The sequence below is a fragment of the Pleurodeles waltl genome, chromosome 3_1, assembly GCF_031143425.1.
Source record: "Pleurodeles waltl isolate 20211129_DDA chromosome 3_1, aPleWal1.hap1.20221129, whole genome shotgun sequence".
Classification (NCBI taxonomy): Eukaryota; Metazoa; Chordata; class Amphibia; order Caudata; family Salamandridae; genus Pleurodeles; species Pleurodeles waltl.
The window spans coordinates 663100168-663122041 of NC_090440.1; the positions used below are offsets into that span (position 1 = coordinate 663100168).

Below are 21874 nucleotides of genomic sequence, written 5' to 3' on the forward strand. Positions count from 1 at the left end.
AAAGGGGGATTGGTCAGCTAAACAGGTAAGCACCTATCAGGGGACGGCTCTGACACCACCTGCTGGCACTGGCCACTCAGATGATCCCAGAGTTCACTGCCAACTTGGAATCCAAGATGGCAAAACCCAGGGACCCTCTGGAGGTGCTCTGAGCACCACACCTGGGGTGGTGATGGACAGGGGAGTGGTCACTCCCATTTCCTTTGTCCAGTTTCGTGCCAGAGCAGGGACTGGGGGTACCTGAATCGGTGTAGACTGGATTATGTAAGGAGGGCACCAAATGTGCCCTTCAAAGCATTTCCAGTGGCCTGGGGAAGGAAGCTACCCCTTCCAAACCTATTTCCAAAGGGAGAGGGTGTAACACCCCTCTCCCAAAAGAAATCCTTTGTTCTGCCTTCCTGGACTTGAGCTTCTCAAGCAACAGGAGGGCAGAAACATGTCTGAGAGGTGGCAGCCGCTGGGGCGGCCTGGAAAACCTCAGAAGGTTGGAATGGCAATACTGGGGGTCCTCTAAGGAGCCCCCAGAGTGCATGAAATCATACAACCAATGCTTGCAAAAGCCTTGGGGTATGATTCCAACATGTTTGATACCAAAAATACCTATGTTCGGAGTTACCATTATGTAGCTGGGAATAGGGAGTGACCTATTTCCAGTACACATGTAAAATTGCATCCCCGCACTCCTGAAGTCTGCGAAAATGGTCCTGAAGGTCATGGGGGCACCTCTGCTAGTGCAGGGGTGCCCTCACACACAGGTACTCTGCTCCCTGCCCTCAGGGCTGGAGGGCCTGCTATAGGGGTGACTTATAAGTGACCTGGTGCAGTGTTACTGGCAGTGAAAGGGTGCATGCACCTTTTCACGCAGGCTGCAATGGCAGTCCTGCAGAAGCCTTTGCCTGGGCTCCCTATGGGTGGCAAAAGAAATGCTGCAGCCCATAGGGATCTCCTGGAACCCCAATGCTCTGGGTACCTAAGTACCATATACTAGGGACTTATAAGGGGGCACCAGTATGCCAATCTTGGGTGAAATACTGGGTTACCAGTATGCAACAACCATAATTTAAGGGAGAGAGCATAACTACTGGGGTCCTGATTAGCAGGATCCCAGTAGACACACTCAAACACAATGGCAAACAGGCCAAATGTGGGGGTAACCAAGCTAGAAAGAGGCTACTTTCCTGCAAGGTTAGCATCCACAATAATGATTTAGAAGCTTTTATACACCCACTTTTACATGAATGACTCAAATAGCGAATCAAGAAGTCATTAGCTCATAGTACCTATGCTTATGCCAACTTATGTACAATATCACAAATTCAAGTCAAGGTACTTTGGCCGACGATATTTCGATCCCCTAGACAAGTATCAGGATCATCCTAAGCCTTTGTTAAGCTTGAGTTAAAAGGGTTACAGAGTGCTTGTAACCAAAACGGCAAAGATAAATCGGACTCACGTCTCATATGAGTGGCAAGGCAATCAATGGAGATCTGAATTTATAATCAAGTGCCAATGCCATAAAGTAGTAGTAAAGTGGAGTAGTGTCACAGTGTAATAGAGTGTCAGAGAGTGGAGTGGCAGAGTGTCATAGAGTGCAAAGGCATGAATAAGAGTGAACTGGAGTAGAGTGAAGTAAAGTAACGTGAACTAGCATAGAGAAAGATGGGTAGAGTGTTGTTGAGAATAGTACATTGTTGTATAGTGGAGTGGCATAGAGTGTTGTGCAGTGGCGTTGAGTAGAGTATTGTAGATTGAAATGGCATAGAGTGGTGTGTAGTGTCATAGAGTGGAGTAAAGTGGAATGGAGTGGCGTATAGGGAGTTGTGTAGGGAGTTACAGAGTGGAGAAAGTGTTAGAGTTTAATGGAATAGAGTGTCAGAGTCTAGTATCATGGAGTATAATGTCAGAGTGAAGTGTCATAGAGTGGAGTTGGGTGGTCTAGAGTGACGTGGCATAGAGTACAGTGGTGCAAAGTAGATTGGTGTAGAGTGTGGTGGTATAGAGTGCGTTGGTTTTGAGTAAAGTGGTGTAGAGTGCATTGACGAAGACTGCACTGGTTTAGCGTACAGTGCAGTAGCGTAGAGTGGTGAAGAGTAGAGGGGAGCAGAGTGGAGTGGCACAGCATAGATTGCAGTGGTTCAGAGTGATGTGTCATAGAGTGATGCAGTGCATGGTAGAGTGGAGTGGTGCAAGGTAGAGTAGACTGGTGTAGAGTGCAGTGGTGGAGTGCAGCGATGCAGAGTAGAGTGGCATAGAGTGTAGTGGCATATAGTACATTGGTGTAGAGTGCAGTAGAGTGGCATATAGTTGAGCTGTGCAGAGTAGCGTGCCGTGGTTCAGAGTAGAGAGGAGTATAGTTCAGTGGCAGAGTGCAGTGTTGCAGAGTAGAGTGTCATAAAGTGCAGTGGTGTAGAGTAGAGTGGCATAGAATGCATTGGTGTAGAGTGCAGTGATGTAGAGTGATGCAGAGTAGAGAAGAGTGGCTTAGAGTACAGTGGTGCAGAGTAGAATAGAGCTGCATAGAGTGCCGTGGCATAGAGTAGATTGCTGCAGAGTACAGTATAGTGGTGAAGAGTAGATTGTTGCAGAGTGGAGCATAGTGATGTAGAGTGCAGTAGCATAGAGCGGTGCAGAGCAGATTGGACTGGCGCAGGGTACATTGGAGTGGTGCAGGGTAGACTAGACTGGTATAGCATAGAGTGGAGTTGCGTAGATTGCAGTGGCATAGAGGAGATGATTTCAAAGTAGAGTGAAGTGCCTACAGTGGAGTGGTTTAGAGTAGAGTAGATTAGAGTGCCGTGGTGCAGAAAAGAGTGCAGTGGGACAGAGTACAGTGGCATTGACTGCAGTGGTGCAGAGTAGAGTGGCGTGGTGTTCAGTGGCAGAGTGCAATGTTGCAGATTAGAGGGTCGCAGAGTACAGTGGTGTATTGTAGAGTGGTATAGAGTGCAGTCGCCTAGAGTGCTGTGGCGCAGAGTACAGTGGCATTGAAAGCAGTGTAATAGAGTGCTGTGGTGCAGAGTAGATTGGCATAGAGTGCAGTGGCATAGAGTGCATTGGTTTTGAGTAAAGTGGTGAAGAGTGCAGGAGTGTAGTGTACAATGGTTAGACCGAAGAAGGAGCAACGCACGATCTCGCTTGTGATTGAGAAAGACTGTCAGTACGTGAAATAAAATAAACGATTCAAAGCAGTAATCCCAGAGTGCCCCCCTGGAACTAGTCCCATGGGCCTAGGTGAGAAAATTTGTGCTAGTGCTTTCTCTTCGCGGCGCAAGCTCAGTGCCTCTTCAGCAACAGATCTGCACCATAATGGTGTCATACTTAAAGATCCATTACTGATGCCTAAGTCACTTACAGTGGACTGCGCACTTCAAGGCGTTGAAAGCAGGGGATTTTTTTTTGTCCTACTCTACTTTCAGTAGTTGAGGATAACTTATTTTTATCATAGCGCAAAATGTTGCAGTTTGCGTTTTCTGGGCGCTGAAAAGTAACTTGATTTTCTTTTTCCTAATTTAGCAGTGTTCAGTTTGTTGACATTTGCAAGGCATGAGAAGCTGAGTTTGCACTATTTGCTTTGGCCACCGCTACTCTTTGTGCTCTAGTGGTATATTCGTCAGTGCAGGGGACGTGAATATTTCCACGTCCATGTTTAAACCCCAGCACTTTTAATAAATGCCTCACACTGCTGAGTAATAGGGAGAAACTCTTCCACATGGTAAAGAAATGTAGTTGTTAGAATTTTTAAGAGATTTCATCAAATGTTCATTTGATGTTTGTTGCATGATTTACATGCCAAATATTTCTAAAACTCTGCTTCTGCATGGGCTCCTGGAACCCAGACGGACCCTTGAGGCGTGGCTCTGGCTCAGTTTGCCCTGTAAATTTCTTGACTCGCCCACCTCTATTTCCAACCACAAACTCTATATGTTGTAGCATGCTACTCATAAAGGCAAGCACTTCAGCGCCCCACATAGGAGTAGTAACCACTATATAAATGCTACGGTTCAATACAACAGCACACCAACCAATCAGTACTGGAAATATTGGGGGGCAGGTGCCACAGTGTTGTAATTAGAAAGTCGAGTGTGTTCTCATGTGGAAACACTGCACTTAAAGCAGGACTATTACCCACAGGTGACTTCCTAATTAATTTAAAGTGCAGAGAGGGTGGTTCTGGTCCACTGCACTCTCCACTACTGAACTCTATGCCATGCTTCTTTACATTAGTGTACTCTTCGCCGATGCACTCTGTGCCACTCTACATCACTGCCCTCTATGCCACTGTGTTACTCCACTTTACTGCACTCTACACCACTGCACTCTGCATCACTTTATGCCACTGTACTCTGAACCACTCCACTACAGTCTAAGCCCCTGCACTTAACAATGCACCACTCTAATCTATGCCACTGCATTCTACGACGCTGCACTGTACACCACTGAATTCTCTTCCACTGCACTCTACGGCTCTGCACTCTATCCCACTGCACTCTATGTTATCTTACACCAATGCACTCTTCCCAGTCCACTCTACACCACTCCATGCTACTTTACGGCACTCTTTGCCACTTCAGTCTGCTCTATGCCACCCTAGTCTGCACTACTGTACTAAATGCTACACCACTCTACAACAATGCACTCTACGGCACTGTACTCCACTGCACTCTACAACACTCTTCTCAGCATCTCTCCACTCCCCCTCTCGATGCCACTGCACTCTGACACTGCACTCCACGACCCTGCACTTTACTCTGCATCACTCTACTGTTCACCATTCTATGCCACTCTACTCTGCACCACTGTACTCTATGCCACTGTACTCCACTATGCAACACTAATCTATACAACAACATTCTACAACGCCACATTGACTCCACTGAATTCTGTGCTGCGGCACTCTGTCACTGCACTCTGCACCACTGTACTCTGCAGCACTATACTCCAATGCACTCTACACCAGTCCAATGTACTCTATGCCACTCCTTTGCATGCCACTCTACACAAATCTACTCCATGCTGCTCCAATACACAACACTCTATGCCACTCCTATCTACGACACTGTGCTCCCTCTTTGCCATTCCACCCAACGATACACCACGCCACTGTCATCTATGCCGCTACCTTTCAACCATGATGAACATCAGTCACGCTGGTGGACAACATGGCTAAAACACATTGGCAAAGCCAATAGGTCTTGTATAGGCGAGACTGTTGGTGTTTCAAATGTGTGTCTCTTTGGCTGTTCTAGGACATGGCCAGGAAGGTTGCACGGTGGGACAGGCATTGACTGACTGGCCCTGGTAAAATTGAAGGGTTGGCCTAGAAAGTGGCTACCCAGGCTTAAAAAGTACGATGAATATATCAGTCCTGACAAGGAACACCATGGGATCTCTGCTGGCTCGCAGGGATGGGGAAGAGAGGCTTGAGTGAAAGAGAGAACGCCTAGAAGCCTTGCAAGTGCTAATAGGGGCATGAGACCACGGGGATGAGTTGCCAAATGGAGTTCAAGGAGGTGAGGACGTCTCGTCTGAGGGAAGAAAGCAGGCTGAGTATAGTGAGGCGTGGGAAGAGAGGTGGGCTCATTGGAAATACCCTGCCAGGTTGAACTTATAGGAATGGCCTTAGAAATGTCCACCTTGGGGGTGGGGACGGGGGCGGTCTGTCTAGAATAACCCGGGGAATTCGATGGGGCACAGCCCTGTCCCGTCCCGAATAGCCTGGGGCATTTCTCCATGCGTGCTGGCCGAGCTTCAATGGCTGGCTAGATGAGTATTAGAGTTGTTTGCACGGTTTCCTCTGCTTCCTAATGATTATAGCCTTGCTTGGAATCACACAAAAAACTGCACTGTCTGCACCAGAATGCAAAGCAGTGTTGTAAGAAAAAACAAGGAATGCAACTGCAAATCATGCTCCCGACTTTAGACGGCTTATGATCTCAGGTATTTCAGTGCGTGTGCACGCAGAGACGTCATACAGTGCACGAAGGCGTCGGATGCCGTCATCCACGCCTTTCACCTGTTGATGAGCACACAGCCGGGTTTGCAAGCTACATTTGGTGTTTCCAGAAATATCAGAAATAAATCTACTGGTCGACATCAGTGATGTGTCCTAACCAAGCGAAGCCCTAGGGTCACTCGCAGTATGGTGCACGTGTCCTTGAGCTTAGGGTCTGGCGGCTGAAACTACTCTATTTATATAGCCAGAGACCCTGAACACGTGCCGCAGATAGCTACCAAACAGATTATTTTTCAATATAGAGTTATCAGTTGAAACCACACCAGACACCTATTTTAAACTACAGAAATATGAGTGTTTTTTAGTGGTTGAGAAATTATAGCCTCTATTATTAAAGTCAACGACAGCATCAAAAGAAAACAATGACCCTGGGGACTGGAACTATCACCTGGAAATCCTAGCTATGTCAAAAAAGAGAGGACCCCTGTGCAGGTTTTCAAAACTAGAGACATTTTTGGAAAGGCAAATCAAAAGTCTTGAAAGCATACAATTTGTGTGAAAAACTGAAAACTGCAACACTGCACCAAGAAGACGGAGCATGTGTATGCACGAGAATGTGTGTGGTCATATGTGTGGGAGAGACACCCAATAGCCAACACCTACCATCCATGAACAGTTTGCAGTACAGCTTAACAAGAGGTGCTTTATGCCAAGATAAGGTGGCAATATTTACTAAAGTGTAAAGTGTCAATTCCTTCTGAATAATTGCACGTGAATAATTTGTGTTGGTTTGGAAATTGTTGTGTTAGAGTGCAGCATTTACAGTTATATATAAAGTCTGCTGGTACGATTGGCATATGAGAGCATGAGAGAAGGGTAAAGACTTCAATTGTTTCCTGAGCTCAAGCAACAGCTGGGAACTTAAAGGACATCGACCGCGTTAGTGTTGTGCAATAGTTTATTCAATTTTAATAAATGTTTTTATTTTCCCAGAATACGGAAGGTGTTGGCAAAGATTTGAAGAAAAAATGGGCCAGATGGAGAGATGTAATTTATGCACAGCCAGTCATAGAAATCAGGTACAGTTCTGTCAAGTAGTGGACTTTAACAAACACCTCTCCTCCATCTCCGAGCAGAACCCTAAAACCACATCTATTTAACATCAACAAAGGAGTACCCATTGGATTAGATTTGCCTCAGTGACAAGGAAGTCCTATAAGGACAAACCCTCTTTTTAATGCAGTCCTAACGAAGGTACAAATGGAACAAAGACCCGATTGCTATTACAGTGATAACCGAGAACCAATGAGAAAAGTCTTTTTCTGTGGTAGTGATAAGAATGCAATTTTAGTGGCAAACCCAAATCCTTGTGATGGTGATAGGGAAGATTGGTTCTGAACAAAATCTCAAGCACACAATAATGATGCTATCTTAGATATGGCTTTATTTATGTAGCGTATTTACAGTGAAGGAGAGAGTCAGTGTCTGGAGGCACAGTAGGAGCACGGTCCAATTCTTAGACAATTGAACTCTAAAAGACCTCTGACCTGCTTTGAAACCTCAGTTTATGTAAACGGAGGTACTGAGGTCATTGGATGATTGAGGAAAAATAATCAGAATGGAGCATACACATTTATTTTCTAAAGTACTACAGTGAATTTATGAAGAATTGTTCCTATCGTACAGGTGCTTTAAAAAGTACTATTTTCTGTATGGGTTACCAGCAGGGGCATGTTAAAGCTGATGTGGTGTTTTCACTTTTGGAGTCCGGGAATAAGATACGTAGCATCATTTTGATTTCACTCCATTCAAAACATGATTCTGCCTGTAGGCACCCAGGTAAAGGATATTAACATAATCCAGCCGCTAATATGAAAATGTGATACAGTACTTGGCAGTTTTAGCCCAACCAACGGCCATAGATTATAATGACACAGACGTTTGTGGACAAGTGCCTATTAATTGCTGAAGAATACAAATCTAAAGATTAGATATAGGATTCGTTATTGGCACCTCCTTTGTACTTGGATGGACTTTCCACTTGTGTACATCCAGCTTCCAATCATGGGCGGAAACTTGTTGAAATGTGAAGTGTATGGTCTATGGGCAATTTAGCTAATGCAGATTAAGATTCCTTTCACTATTTAACACGGGGAGCGGGCCTTTAATAGCAGGTAGAGCCCGCTACGGCGGGTTCTAAGGCTATTAGAACATTCTGCCACTCAGGGCAGAATGTTCTATTAAAAAAAAAATGTTCACAGAGCCCGAGGGGATTAAAATCCCCTCAGGCTCCGTGAGGCTTTTTTCACAGCTGTTGCTGTGAACAAAGCGAACATTGGAATGCTGGCGCTGCGGGCTTTTACCAACCAGTAAAAGCCCGCAGCACTCCATTGTTTTCAATGGAGCCCCCAGCATTCCAATGTTCTAATAAGTGGTGTTCACCAAACTGAAGGTTTTGCCAATGAGTACAAACAGATGTTAATTGTTATTGGGGAGACAGCTGACCCTGAGTGGCCCGGTGAATTTAAATGGTCATTGTGTTACAGTTTCTGTGCAGTTTTAGGAAAGTGACTCACTCTAGCAAAGAAGCAACACCCGGACACTAGCTGGACCCAACCAGATGAGTGGGAAGGAATGGTTGACAGTGCTGAATACAGCTGACAAATTTAGCAGAATCACTGCCTGTCACCACCACAGTCCACTTCCTCTCTGTAGGGCATGAAGCATATTTATCTATTATTTATGACAAGACAAAATCCATCATGAAAAGGCTTGAGATTGTTATTTTCATCTACATAAGTGTGAAGCTGTGCAGTTATTGCCCACAATAGCAACCTGGCAAGGTAAGGTAATTGAGAAATAAGACCAATGCTAACTAACAGGTGTGACTCTCTGACCTGGTTCTGGCCAGGAGTCCACTTGGCTCCACCAGCCCGCCCCGTGCCCCTGACCCAGCCGACTGCTGCCTGGACTGAAGTTCGAGGCCCTCCACCACCCGCAGGCACCCGCCTGTGCCTCATCCCTGGTGCCTAGTGGTAGGCATATCCTGTTGTTTCATAAGTATTTCTTCGTGTTTTTCCATCTTTCATTTTTCGTTTGCGTTTAGTTTTAAAAAGCATTTTCCGCTGCCTGCACTGTATTTTGTGCCCCATTGTGATTTTTTGCATTGTGTCTTTGCCCCTGTGCCCCCTCTGTATTCCGTTTGCTGTGTTCGCCCGTTTTCTGCGGGCTCTCGCCGGTCCCATTTTTCCAGCCGCTGCGTCCCCTGCGGCCCCGCCCCCCTCGCACACCCATTGGCCCTTCCCTCCCGCCTCCCAGCTGCTCCACCCTCCCAACCTCCCACCTCCCCCTCTTAATGGCAAGCCCGTCTGCGCCCATCCCCTCCTGGACCGCGCCCAGCGCCAGTCCCCCTGGCCCTCGCTGTCCCAACCCCCATAGGCAACACTACTCCTCCACTAAACTCCACGCCCTCAACCCAGGCCAGCACCTCGCCTGTGCCCAAGCCAACCTCAAGCACACACGGACCCTTCACATGTCGTGCATGCCGTTTCTCCTGCACCCCCACCAACAACACCAACACGCTCCACACCGACTCTAACACGCCAGACACCAACTATAGCACACCCTACAACAACACTAACACGCCCCACAACAACACTAACAAGCCCCACAGCAACACTAAAATGCTCCACAACAACACCAACACACCCCACAACAACATGCTCCACTACAACACCAACATGCCCCACAACAATACCGACACGCCCCACAACAACACCAACACACCTCACAACAACACCAACACGCCCCACAACAACACTAACACACCCCACAACAATACCAACACGCTCCACAACAACATCAAAACACTCCACAACAACAACAGCCCCGCAACCACCTTAACTGCATACTCCTAAATACCCGCTCCGTACACAAGCACGCCATCGAGCGCTGGGACCTGATCGCAACACACTCCCCTGACATCGCCTTCCTCACGGAAACTTGGATGAACCCCTCATCTGAACCCGACATAGCCATAGCCATCCCAGAAGGCTGCAAAATCTCTCGTAGAGACCGTCTAAACAATCCGGGAGGAGGCATCGCCATCATACATAAAAGCACCATCAAGATCACCACCAACACCCACAACACCCTAGATAGCGCAGAACACCTACACTTCTTAATTTACATAAACGCCAACACCACCCTCAGAGGAACCCTCATTTACAGACCACCAGGACCTCGCCCCCTTTCTGTGACGCCATTGCTGACACCATCAGCCCCCATGCCCTCACCTCCACAGACTACATCCTCCTTGGTAACAACAACTTCCACCCGGAAAACCCCCACGGCCACAACTCCACTACCTTGCTAGACAACCTCACAAACCTATGCCTCAAACAACTGGTCACCTCACCCACTCACTCAGCAGGACACATGCTAGATGCAATTTTTACCTCCAGCAACCACATAACATTCACACACACCACCAAACTCTACAGGACTGACCACCACTGTGTCAACTTCTCCTTCACGAAACCCCCCACCCACTACCGACAGCACACCACACCCTGCCGTATGTGGGACAAGATCCCCACAGAACACCTGCATGCCAAGCTCTCAAAAACTCCCCCACTCACCAACGACCCCAACGTTGCCGCCCACTACCTCACACAATGGATTACAACCTGCGCAGACTCTCTCGCCCCCCCTGAAAAGTAACAACACCACCCGCAACATCAATACCACCCCCTGGTTCACCACTGAACTCCAAGCGTGAATGCCGCAAGACCGAGAAAGCTTGGCGACAAGAACCCTCCATAACCAACTTCTCCACCCTCAAAACCACCATTCGCAAACATCACCACCAAAAGGGCTTACTAGAAAGAACGCATAGATAATAACTCACATAGCAGCAAGGAACTCATTACAATCATCAAAGAGCTCACCAAACCCAAATCCTGCAACATCGACCCCACTCACACACAAAACCTATGCAACTCCCTCTCCAACCACTTCTACCTCAAAATTCTAGACATACACAACAGCTTAACACCACCTGCACCCACCATCACCACCACTGACATTACCTACAACACAACAACCCCCCCCTCCAACCAACTGCACACCTGGGCCCCCACCAACGATGAAGAAACTGAAATAACCATGAACTCCATCCACTCGGGCTCCCCCACGGACCCCTGCCCCCATCACATCTTCAACAGGGCCAGCCGAATCATCGCCCCCCAGCTCTGCGCCGTAATCAACAGCTCCTTCAACACCGCCAACTTCCCAGACTCCTGGAAGCACGCCGAAATAACCGCACTTCTCAAAAAACCCAAAGCAGACCCGGATAACCTCATGAACTACCGCCCCATCTCTCTTCTCCCCTTCCCCACCAAGGTCTCTGAGAAGCTAGTGAACGCCCGCCTGTGTCACTTCCTGGAGGAAAACAACGCACTTGAAGCCTCCCAGTCTGGATTCTGCAAGAACCACAGCACTGAGATCGCCCTCATCGCTTGCACTGATGACATCAGAACCAGAGTTGACAAGGGCTAGACCGTCGCACTCATCCTCCTGGACCTCTCTGCATCCTTCGACACTGTCTGCCACCAAATCCTCCGAACACGCCTCTTCGATGCAGGAATCCGACACAAGGCCCTGGACTGCCTCGCGTCCTTCCTCACCAAAAGAACCCAGAAAGTTCACCTCCCTCCCTTCTAGTCCCCAGCAACCAAGATCATCTGCGGGGCCCCTCAAGTGTCCTCCCTCAGCCCTACCCTCTACAACATTTACATGGCCCCGCTCGCCAACATCCTCCGCCCCCACGGAATCACCATCATACCCTACGCAGACGACACCCAGCTTGTCATCTCCCTCCCCAGGAACCCCACCACCGCCAAGACAAACCTCCACGCCGGACTCCTCGCCACCGCCAAATGGATGACAGCAAGCCACCTCAAACTCAACTCCAACAAAACATAACCGAAATCATCATCTTCGGCCCCAACAGGACAGTATGGGACGACTCCTGGTGGCCCACCGCCCAAGGACCACCCCCAACACCCTCCACCCACGCACGAAATCTCGGCATCATCTTAGACTCCTCTCTCTCCATGACCCAGCAAACCAACTCTATAACTTCCTCCTGTTTCAACACCCTCTGCATGCTGCATAAGACCTTCAAATGGATTCCTATAGAAACCAGGAAAACCATCACCAATGCTCTCATCAGCAGCAGACTAGACTACAGGAACACCCTCTACGCTGGTACCACAGTTAAGCTTCAACAGAAACTGCAGCGGATCCAGAACGCAGCCGCACAGCTCATCCTGAACCTCCCATGCCACTAACACATCTCTGCCCACCTCAGACTCCTTCACTGGCTACCCATCAGCAAAAGGATCACTTTCAAATTCCTCGTCCACGCCCACAAATCCCTCCACAACACTGGACCAGTCTACCTCAACGAACGAGTGAACTTCCACACACCCACTCGTATTCTCTGATTGGCTGACCTCGCCCTCGCCACCGTCCCCCGTATCCTTCGCACCACCTCCGGAGGCAGATTCTTCGCCTACCTTGTCTCCAAGACCTGGAACTCCCTCCCCACCAACCTACGCAAGAACCAGGACTTCCTGACCTTCAGAAAACACCTCAAGACTTGGTTTTTTTAACAGTAAATCGGCATCCCCCCCTTTTTTCTACTTCCCCCTCCCCCACAGCGCCTTGAGACCCTACTGGTTAAGTAGCACGCTTAATCAATTTTTTGATTGATTGATTGATTGAATTACTAGGACCTAATGAAGGTGTTTTCACCAGTGGTGTCGCAGCAGCTTTTTGTCAATTATTAGGGCTATGGAATCCCCATTGGGACCAAACCACAATTTCTATATTAGTAATAATGAATACCAAATGTGAACAGTGCTATCCCTATACTATCAATAGTGATACCGAGGACCAACAGTGTTTAACTCATTTTTTTAGCATTGTAATGAGGAGGCCACAATAAGGATAAAGCCCCTTATTTAACCATCCAACAGAATAAACTACAGTCCCTATATTATCAATAAGGAAGTCTCAATGCTGTTAAACTCACTGCTCTAATTCACAATAAAGACCGCAATGGGGACAAAGCCCTTTCTATAGCAGTGATACCGAAGCCTTAGCAGTACCAACCACAGTCCTCATCAGGAAGAAGGAAGCCTACTAAGAACAAAACTGAATCTCTGCAACAAGGGAGTGCCAGTGGGGGCCAAACTATGCTGTGCTCGGTAAGGACCCCTCCATGGGAACAAAACCAAACCTCTAGAACAGTGGTAAGGAAGCCCACCACTGGAACAACCCTTCTTACTATCATACTTATAGGGTAACACCAATTGGAGACAGACCTTGTTAAAGTAGTGACAAGGAATCAGAGTGAATATATCTCACAGTGGTATCTTATGGCGATAAAAAGCCGTAATGTGTATGTATTACAATATCAGGACTCCCTCACCTTTCAGGCTAACACTGTATTATGACTTACATGTTTTCAAAGTCAGCTAAACCCGCTGAAAATATATTTAGACACTCTTAAACTGTTATTGTTAGTATGCAGACCTAATGTGAATGAATTAACTACTGTGTTTAATCAAACCCCTTCAGTGGCTATTAGGATTGCTAAGAGGTGACATTTACATGTCCTGAAGGTTAACCACATTATGTGACTTTGTGTTGCAGAGATTATTTTGGGGAGAAAGTCGCCCTCTACTTTGCCTGGCTTGGCTGGTACACCATCATGCTGTTCCCTGCTGCCATAGTAGGGATCATTGTCTTCCTCTATGGATTGGTCCACTTCAGCTCGAGTCAGATCAGGTGCGTGAGACCTTTTAGGAGCAGGAAAGGTCACTGTATTTTGGCAAATTAAGCTCTATCAATAATAATAATGATTCAGTGTATGATGCATGACGAGTAAACTTTCAATCGCAAAAGTTGATACATATCGGAGGGATAGTGATAAAATAGATGCATGGGCCAACATTGAATGATTAGAAGATCTGCTAGCACAATCGTTTTTATCACTTTATATAATATATAAAAAGTATTCTGTATCTTGTGATTTAAATTCACCTCTGTCACCCTTTAGGATAGGAAGTGTGCTTAAACACTTTTAACTAAATGATATCTATCCATACAAAGATATATATATACTTACATCTATTTAGTTGGAAATATTAATTTCTTAATTGTTGACTAGCTATGTCATTTATATTTTGCTTGAATACATCTATTTCAAAAGGTTTGAAAAACATTAAAAACTGCTTTTTACGAGGTCACCCTGGGCTCTTACCTTGTCTTGTCATTGCTTCTACTGACCAGGTGTACTATACTGGTGCAGTTTAATCCAGTTTGGGTCCTCATCCTGGTTAGTATTCTTTAGTAGTTAGCAAATATAACGTTTCTAACTTTTTTCTTCGGAATGTTTTCACACTGAATGTTTAAAATGAAATGCTTTTCAGCTAAATGATTTTAATGTTTGTGTAATGTCATGCGGAAATGGAGCAGAGGTAATGGGATTATGGTGCTATCTAGTGATAATAGTAAAAAGAGCTGGGGTAGTGAGGTAAATGATAGAAGTGAATAAGGTAGAACTGTGAGGAGGTAGATGACTGGGTAATAGTGATAGTGAGGTGTGAGATGGCTGGGTAATAGGGAGAGTGTGGCATGAGATGACTGTGTAATGGAGATAGATTGAGTTATTTTGGGTAATTCATGAAGGACTTACCTTACGTACCGATCACTGCAGGTAAAGTCAGGAGACGTGTTGCAGTTTGTTTGAGTTTGAATGTGCTAGGTGCTTTGGTTTAAATTTACATAGATAGTGTCTCATTAAATATAGATACTATTTAGTGCTATATTGAGTCGGGCGCAGAAAGATATTGATTCAGTGGGCTATGTCTTACCTAGTGTTAGCTGAGATGTTTGAGGAATTTCAGTATTTTCAGTTCCATGGTAACTTCGCAAAGGGGACATCAGGTACAAAACAGGACCACAGCGATTATTTTTTTTAAGCTGCTGGCTCAGAATGCATTGTTGGAAGTCTGGGATTGCTTGACGTTAGAATGTGAAGAAATCAGGACTAGGCAGGAAGTGATATTATTGTCTGCTAGGAAGTATATCCATAACTGGACATCAGAGCCTGTCCTTCCTGGAACAAAAAGCCAGTGGTCAGGTCTTACTGGCTGGTGGCAGACCTTTAGGCCTCACGCCTCAATCACTAAGAGAATTTCTGTATTTAATGAGCATTGTCTCTGATGACACCTCAGGGTGTCATTGGTTTTCTGGTGTATTGAATCACAGCAGCCTGCTATCTATCAGGTCCTTCAGTGGTTCCACAAAATCGCTGGGGAATGGATGGAGTCCTGATAGGCTCCAAATTAACATGAGCAGGGTTGGGACTGGAAGTCACCTATCTGCATGACCTAAGTGCAACTGGAATAAAATGAGGAAACACATTTACAGACCTTTACGTTCAGTCACACAAATTAGAGGACAATGCAGAGAAGTGAGCTGTGGTCTACCATGTAAACGGCCGCTGAACATTGTACAGTGCCACTGTTGTCTGTCGTCGGGAGGAAGTCATTGACCACCTCCAGATGGATGTATCTGTACCTCTGTCAGATTAATAGGTGTGGCAGACCATGTCTCTCTGTGTTGTACTGTAAAAGGCATGTTACCACTCTCTGTTTGGTCTTGCCTGGGGCTCAAAGGCTGGTAAAGGCTCAACAATGAATCAGGATCACATAGTCTAGCATGGCTTCTTTAGCAGTGGAGTGATGAGTAGGGCCTTCACTTGGGGAGAATTGTGAATGGCTTGCAGAGGAGCTATGGTGGTTGGAGAGATCACTTAATGCTTTTGACAGGGACTGCATCACTTAGTTATGTAGTTTCAGGGGATCAATCAGTAGGTGAAACTCTGGCAGGGAAATGGTTGGAAACCGAGTCCAGGCTTGCTTAGCTCACATTTAAAATAAAATGTGTATCCCCATCACCTGAACTCCATGGTCTTTGTCTGTGTAGAAGTATTTCCCTAGACAAATCTAAACCTGTCCAGCATCACCTTCTCATGCCCTTCTCAAGAAACCTCATTCACAAGTAACAATTAATCTTATTTTATTTTATATTTAATAGTTTTTAATATCTATGTAATTCCCCCTCTACCGCACTGGCCAAGTGTTTTTGTATGCATTCATAGGGTTTAACTTGAGGTTGATGGCATAATGAAGATGACCCTGAATGATGATTTGAGAGACTGGCTCTAAAGATAGTGGGAAAATGGTTGAAAGTGAAAATAAAAAATAAGACGGACATGGCAGAAGGGAAAAAAGAGGGCAGTTAGACACGTCAGGGAGTACATGTGAGAGCAATTAGGTGTGTAAAGTATAAAGTGCATAGTAATTTGTACACAAGAAGGATAGAGGATATACAAATGAGAACTGAGAAGGTGAAAAGACTTAGACGTGTAGGTGAAGAAATGGAAAAAAAGGTTATTAATGGTTGAAAATGAATCAATACTGTGGCTAAGACAAAAAAGAGATGGGCGGATCAGAAGGAGGCAGGGTGCCTGTAGAAAAACCAAGAAACCATGCACTTGACACATATTCTTTGTTTCCTCCACCAGTAAAGAGATCTGCCAAGCCAACTCGACCATCATGTGCCCGCGATGTGAACCACATTGCCCATACTGGGCGCTCTCAGACACATGCACCTATGCTAAGGTATTAACAATTTTGAGCAAAGTTATTGGCTAGATGCATGTTGCAAATGTACACACTGGCTTATAGTTTGCTGTAATTCTAGCATAAGTATACATGATTGAGTAGTAAAAAGGGAGGGCTTGTTACTGGGGTGACTGGTAAAGGGGCATTGATACAAATGCAGGAGCTTTTTCAGGAATCCCAGGACAGACAGGGGTTACTGGGTTCAAATTGAGATGTCCACTGGTGTCATGGGGTCTTATTTTTTAGGCCCCAAACTGAGCACCAAGTACACCCATTTCGCGCTTGACCCCAAGGGTCAAGCATTCCAAGTTTACTCAGGGAGGCGGTGTGGGAATATAAACTCAGAACTCTGCACATCGACTCATTCAAGTCAGTAACTCAGTGTCCAGTCATTGCATAAGTCTGAAAAAGAAGTGCTTCACTCAAATCACACACAACATAAGGCTGTATGCAATATCTCAGAAAGAAGCAATTTTTACAGGATTAATAGTAACTTTCTGTGGTTAGTGGGAGACAGCTTAGGCTGTTACTGTAGGACATCCTTCTGTGATGCTACTTGTGAAACAATCCGCAATTACTCTCTGTGATTCTCCCTTGCCGGACCATGGAAGAGTAAGTCGTTGGGGAGGCCGGCCTTGTTGTGAGCCAGTGCTTGGGATTGTCTCCTCTTGAACTTTGGTCCCTCCTTTTGGGTTCTCACAGATTGCGCAGTACTTTTTGTAGTCCATTAGATTGTCGGGTGGTGCAGGTAGTACTTGTGTTCTCTGAGGAAGCACTGATCCAACAACAGTGCAACAGACGGCCCTCAAAGACCAGTGAGCAGTGATCTTGCCTGAGCACAGCTGACTGTTGCATGGTTCGCATATATGATTTGTGCATGGTGGTATAGGTAAGAAGGTGCAGCACCTGTAACCATTTGTGATTGTGATGGAGTTGTGGTGCTCAAGGCTCGGCTGATCTTGCAGTTTGAGTTCTTCCTTGGTCTTAAATACAAATCACACCACTCAGAAAATCTAGGTGCCCACCCCTAGTTGTAACAGGGAGTACATGGACCCTCTCTATATAGATACTGTTCTCCTTTGGTGATCTTGTTTATCCTCTCTGGGGTTTGCAGGCAGCATTTAATTTCTCTTATCAACTAGTGGCTCCTGGTGCTTGGTTTCTCAGCTGATTTTTGGACATAGTTGATTTCTTCTGTACCCTGCATCCACGGCATACACCATTCTTCTTGCACTGCGGAGACTTTTAAGTTACTCCTGGGCCTCACTCTCAAAGGGCGATGCCAGTTGTTTTCTGGTGCAGCATTGGGTGTCTTTGGCTCTTCCCACCTATGCTTCTTTACGGCACCTTTGCTTTTTATCAGTGTCTCCCTCAACCAAGGGCACCACCAATGCCCCACCAGGGCAGTCATCTAGTTGTCTCCCTTAAAGCAGGGTCCAGGCATTGCTCTCCAGGAAGCCTTGGTTGACGTTTCTAGGCTTTTGACCCTGAACCTGGAGAAGTCCTGAAATTTTTATCTGCTGTCTGGGCTCTCTACAATCCTCCATCTTACGTACCGCAATAATGCCACAAATAAAAATGGATTCTACTGTGGCTATGGCCACATGTTTCATACAAGCTCGACACATCTCTTGTGCACACGCAGACAAGTATATACGTGTGACATCCAAGTCACACATGACTGGGCAAAGGATTCAGTTACAGGGGAGTAGCAGCCCAATTTTAAAAAGGTGGTACAAACCAGTAGCTGTCTATCCCCAGCATAGACAAGTAAAAAAAGCCTGCCTTGCCGCTGCAAACTGCATCACTGCCTCAACTGTCTTCTACAGCCCTGCGAGCTGACAGTAATTACACTTGGCAAGAGGAGTGCACGTAGTGTGTCCTTTCAGACTACTGAGCCCCACCCTGGGTCTCAGGCCATGTCATAAAAATGATCCTGCAATCACACAAGGTTGTTGTGTGTGTTGAGGTGTGGATCAAAAATCTTCAGCTTACTAGGATGAACCTAATGCGGGGTGCAAAAATTTCAGAGCGATCCAGGAGACAATACTTCATCACAACACTGAGTAAAACAGTAATTGCACTTGCATTAATATCACTCACTGGTGGAATTTTTCTCTGGAAAATGGCCAGTAATTAATTTTGGAGGTTGGTGTGAAAACATGTGTTAACTAGGTAATTCCCTATTCTACAGAGGAGCAACTGAAAAACAAACTCTACATCCCCAAATTATCAATCTCCTGGTATTTTTAATTCTGGGTGCAAACTTACCTCATCAAATGTTCTGTTGAATGTGGAGTGAGGGCCTTAGAATACTTATGCTAATACGTAATCACTGATACATGTACTAAAGCATAATTCCGCCATTTTCATTTGTCTCTGCCCTTGCAAAACCATGTGTCAATCCACCTCGAAGCAACCCCAGATCATTGTTACCTTGTTATCCTTAATCCCTTAGGTGCAACTTTAGTCTCTAGTCACAGTGAATATGTCATCCAAGACTGGAAACAGAAGACTTCACTTTAGCTAGATTCTGCAGAATGCATAGGATAAACATGGTCCCTGAAACATGGTCTCATTTAATCTTAGACTGTTTTTACAATGATGCACTTTTTGCACAACATCTACCATTTCACGTAGTAGTGAATAAAATTGTATCTACTTTCTGATTTGTGGAAAATGAGTAGTTTCTTTGGTGTACTACTCAACATCTGAACAGTTAACCCATTTTATTACTCTGACGGTATTTGTGGTGCAGCAAATCAGGAATCTTTTTAAATGTTGTAATATAGAGGCTTGATCCTATTTATATTTCTCTCTCCTCATCTTTTCTTTTTCTACTTTCTCTAGATTCAGCATGGCATTGCTTCCTTCACCTTCTTTCTCAGGCCTTTCCATCTTGCGTTCACTCTTCATGCACCTTAACTCACACACGTGCCTCACATGGCAGTGCTGGGTAGGACCAGCATATGTCGGAATGCCTTATAAAGATGTGTCGTGTGGAAGGTGTGCCATCAGTTAAAGAGTTCCACTGATGGAGCCAGCTGAGCTCCATTGTTGGAAACTTGGTGGTGCTCCAGACTCTAAATGAGGCAGTGGAAGTGTGAGTTTTGTGGGGAGGGAGCCTCACTGATTTAGGGTGGGGCTTCTTCTCTTATAAACTCCAGATAGTCCACATGCCATGGTAGTAAGATTCTAGTGCCCCGAAATAATGTGATGAACTATCAAACTTCATCAACAAAATCCCTGAAACACACCAAGACCTTCAGAACAATAAGAAAAACATTTACAAATTAGACTCTGAGAATACAAACCTGCAAATGCCTACTTTCTCATTGATAATAACCCCCTAAACAACAGTAATGCCATACTCGGAAGTATACGTGACAGCTCCTTACCCAGGAACACCTTACCAAAATCAGAAAATGTTTGCTGCCCAGCAGCATGATCAATAACTAAACCTTTCTCAGGCTATCTATAGTTAATATTCTGAACATGGCTAGATCTCAGCATAGCCTTCAACACTTCAGACCAAGAAACCATGTTATGTTATGTTATGTTATGTTAATAAAATGTATAGAGCGCATACCTGCCCCAGCAAAGGGCTTCCCAGCACTACCCACCAAACCAAGTAAAACTACCCGGGAAAGAGGAGAGAAGATAACGGATCTCCAGTAGTCAAAGAGCCAGGTTTTGAGCTTTTGATAAAATCCAAATGGCTCTGAATATTCCTTAGCTCAAGGGGCAGATTGTTGCAGAGGTCTGGGGCTAATACTCAAACAAAGCAGCCACAGCTCTTTTCCTTTGGAACCATGGAATAGGCACCCAGTTGAGCTGAGCCGAGCCAAGCGCAGTGCCCTCTTAGGGAGATAGGGTTGCATTAGATCAAAGAGAATAGGAGCACCAGAGTATTCATGATCTTGTGTGACGTAGTGAGAGCTTTAAATTGTATGCGTCTCTCAATAGGGAGCCAATGGAGTTTGTAAAGCAGTCCCCAGGGGGGACAGAACTTGGGGAGAGAAAACAACAATTTAGCTGCCGCGTATTGGACCAACTGTAGTCTCTTAGGAACAGATATTTTACTGCCTTGATACAATATATTTCAGTAGTCCAAGTGCGAAAAGATGAGGGATTGAATGATCAGTTGGGGAATATGAGGTTGAAATTGGCCAAAATGGGTTTCAATCCTCTCAACATGCCAAAACAGGTGCCCCCAGAGTGGTTACTTGCATCTCAAAGTTGAAGGAGTTGTCCACCCAGATTCCCAAACTTTTCACAGTTGTTTTAGGTGAGGGAGGGGGTCCCAAGCGCTCCGGCCACCAGGAGTATCCCCATGATTGGTTATGTTTACTGAACAGCTACATCTCTGTTTTACTAGAGTTCAGTTTCAGAAAATTGTCTGCCATCCAGCCAGCCGTCGATAGCATACATCTCTGAAAAGTGGAGACGTCTTGATACTTCGGTACGTTTTTCAAGGAGTCAGCAGAAAAGAAGAGAAGCTAAGTATCATCAGCAGATGAGATAACAGACATCCCAAAGTGCCTCACCAATTCTGCCACAGAGCTAACATATATGTTAACTGGAGTAGTGCTCAACGAGGAGCCCTTTGCGACCCCATGCTGCAAGTGTCTGGAAGAGGAAGCGAAAGGAGCAGGATGAAATGGAAAAAATGGTCACTAACGAAAGAAGTGAACCAGGCCAAAGCCTTACCACAAATCCCAATATCACAGAGGAGCATGGTACAGCACCTTGTGAGAGACAGTGTTGAAGGCGGCACTTGGGTCCAAAAGGAATAAGGGCTGCACAGCCGCCTTCGTCCACCATTCTGCTCAGTGACTCAGTCACTGCCAAAAGAGCTGACTCAGAACTATGATGGATCTAAACCCATTTTGGGAAATATCCAAGGTGTGATTTGTTTCTAAAAACTCAGTCAAGAGTTTGTTAACATATTTTTCTACCAACTTGGATAGAAACAGGAGACGAGAAGTAGGACTGTAGTTGCTTGGGTAGGAAGGATCAAGAAATGGCTTTTTCAGTAGAGGAATCAATTTGGCCTGCTTCCAGGCCTGGGGAACAGTGGCCAAAGACAGTGAGAGATTAGCATTTTATTAAGAGACGAGTGAGAACAGCCTCATGCAATTTAAAAATTGTGTCAGAA

General features: G+C 45.7%; 1 protein-coding gene across 4 annotated transcripts in view; it reads left to right on the top strand.

Moving 5' to 3' along the window:
* The window catches only part of ANO9 (anoctamin 9), a 386417-nt gene that overhangs the window by 183132 nt on the left and 181411 nt on the right, over positions 1-21874 (top strand). For all 4 annotated transcript variants that reach the window (XM_069223191.1, XM_069223192.1, XM_069223193.1 and 1 more), the window contains 3 exons: positions 6947-7032; positions 13676-13810; positions 16617-16713. In XM_069223191.1, the coding sequence (XP_069079292.1) occupies positions 6947-7032; positions 13676-13810; positions 16617-16713 (318 nt within the window). The remainder of the gene's footprint in view (positions 1-6946; positions 7033-13675; positions 13811-16616; positions 16714-21874) is intronic.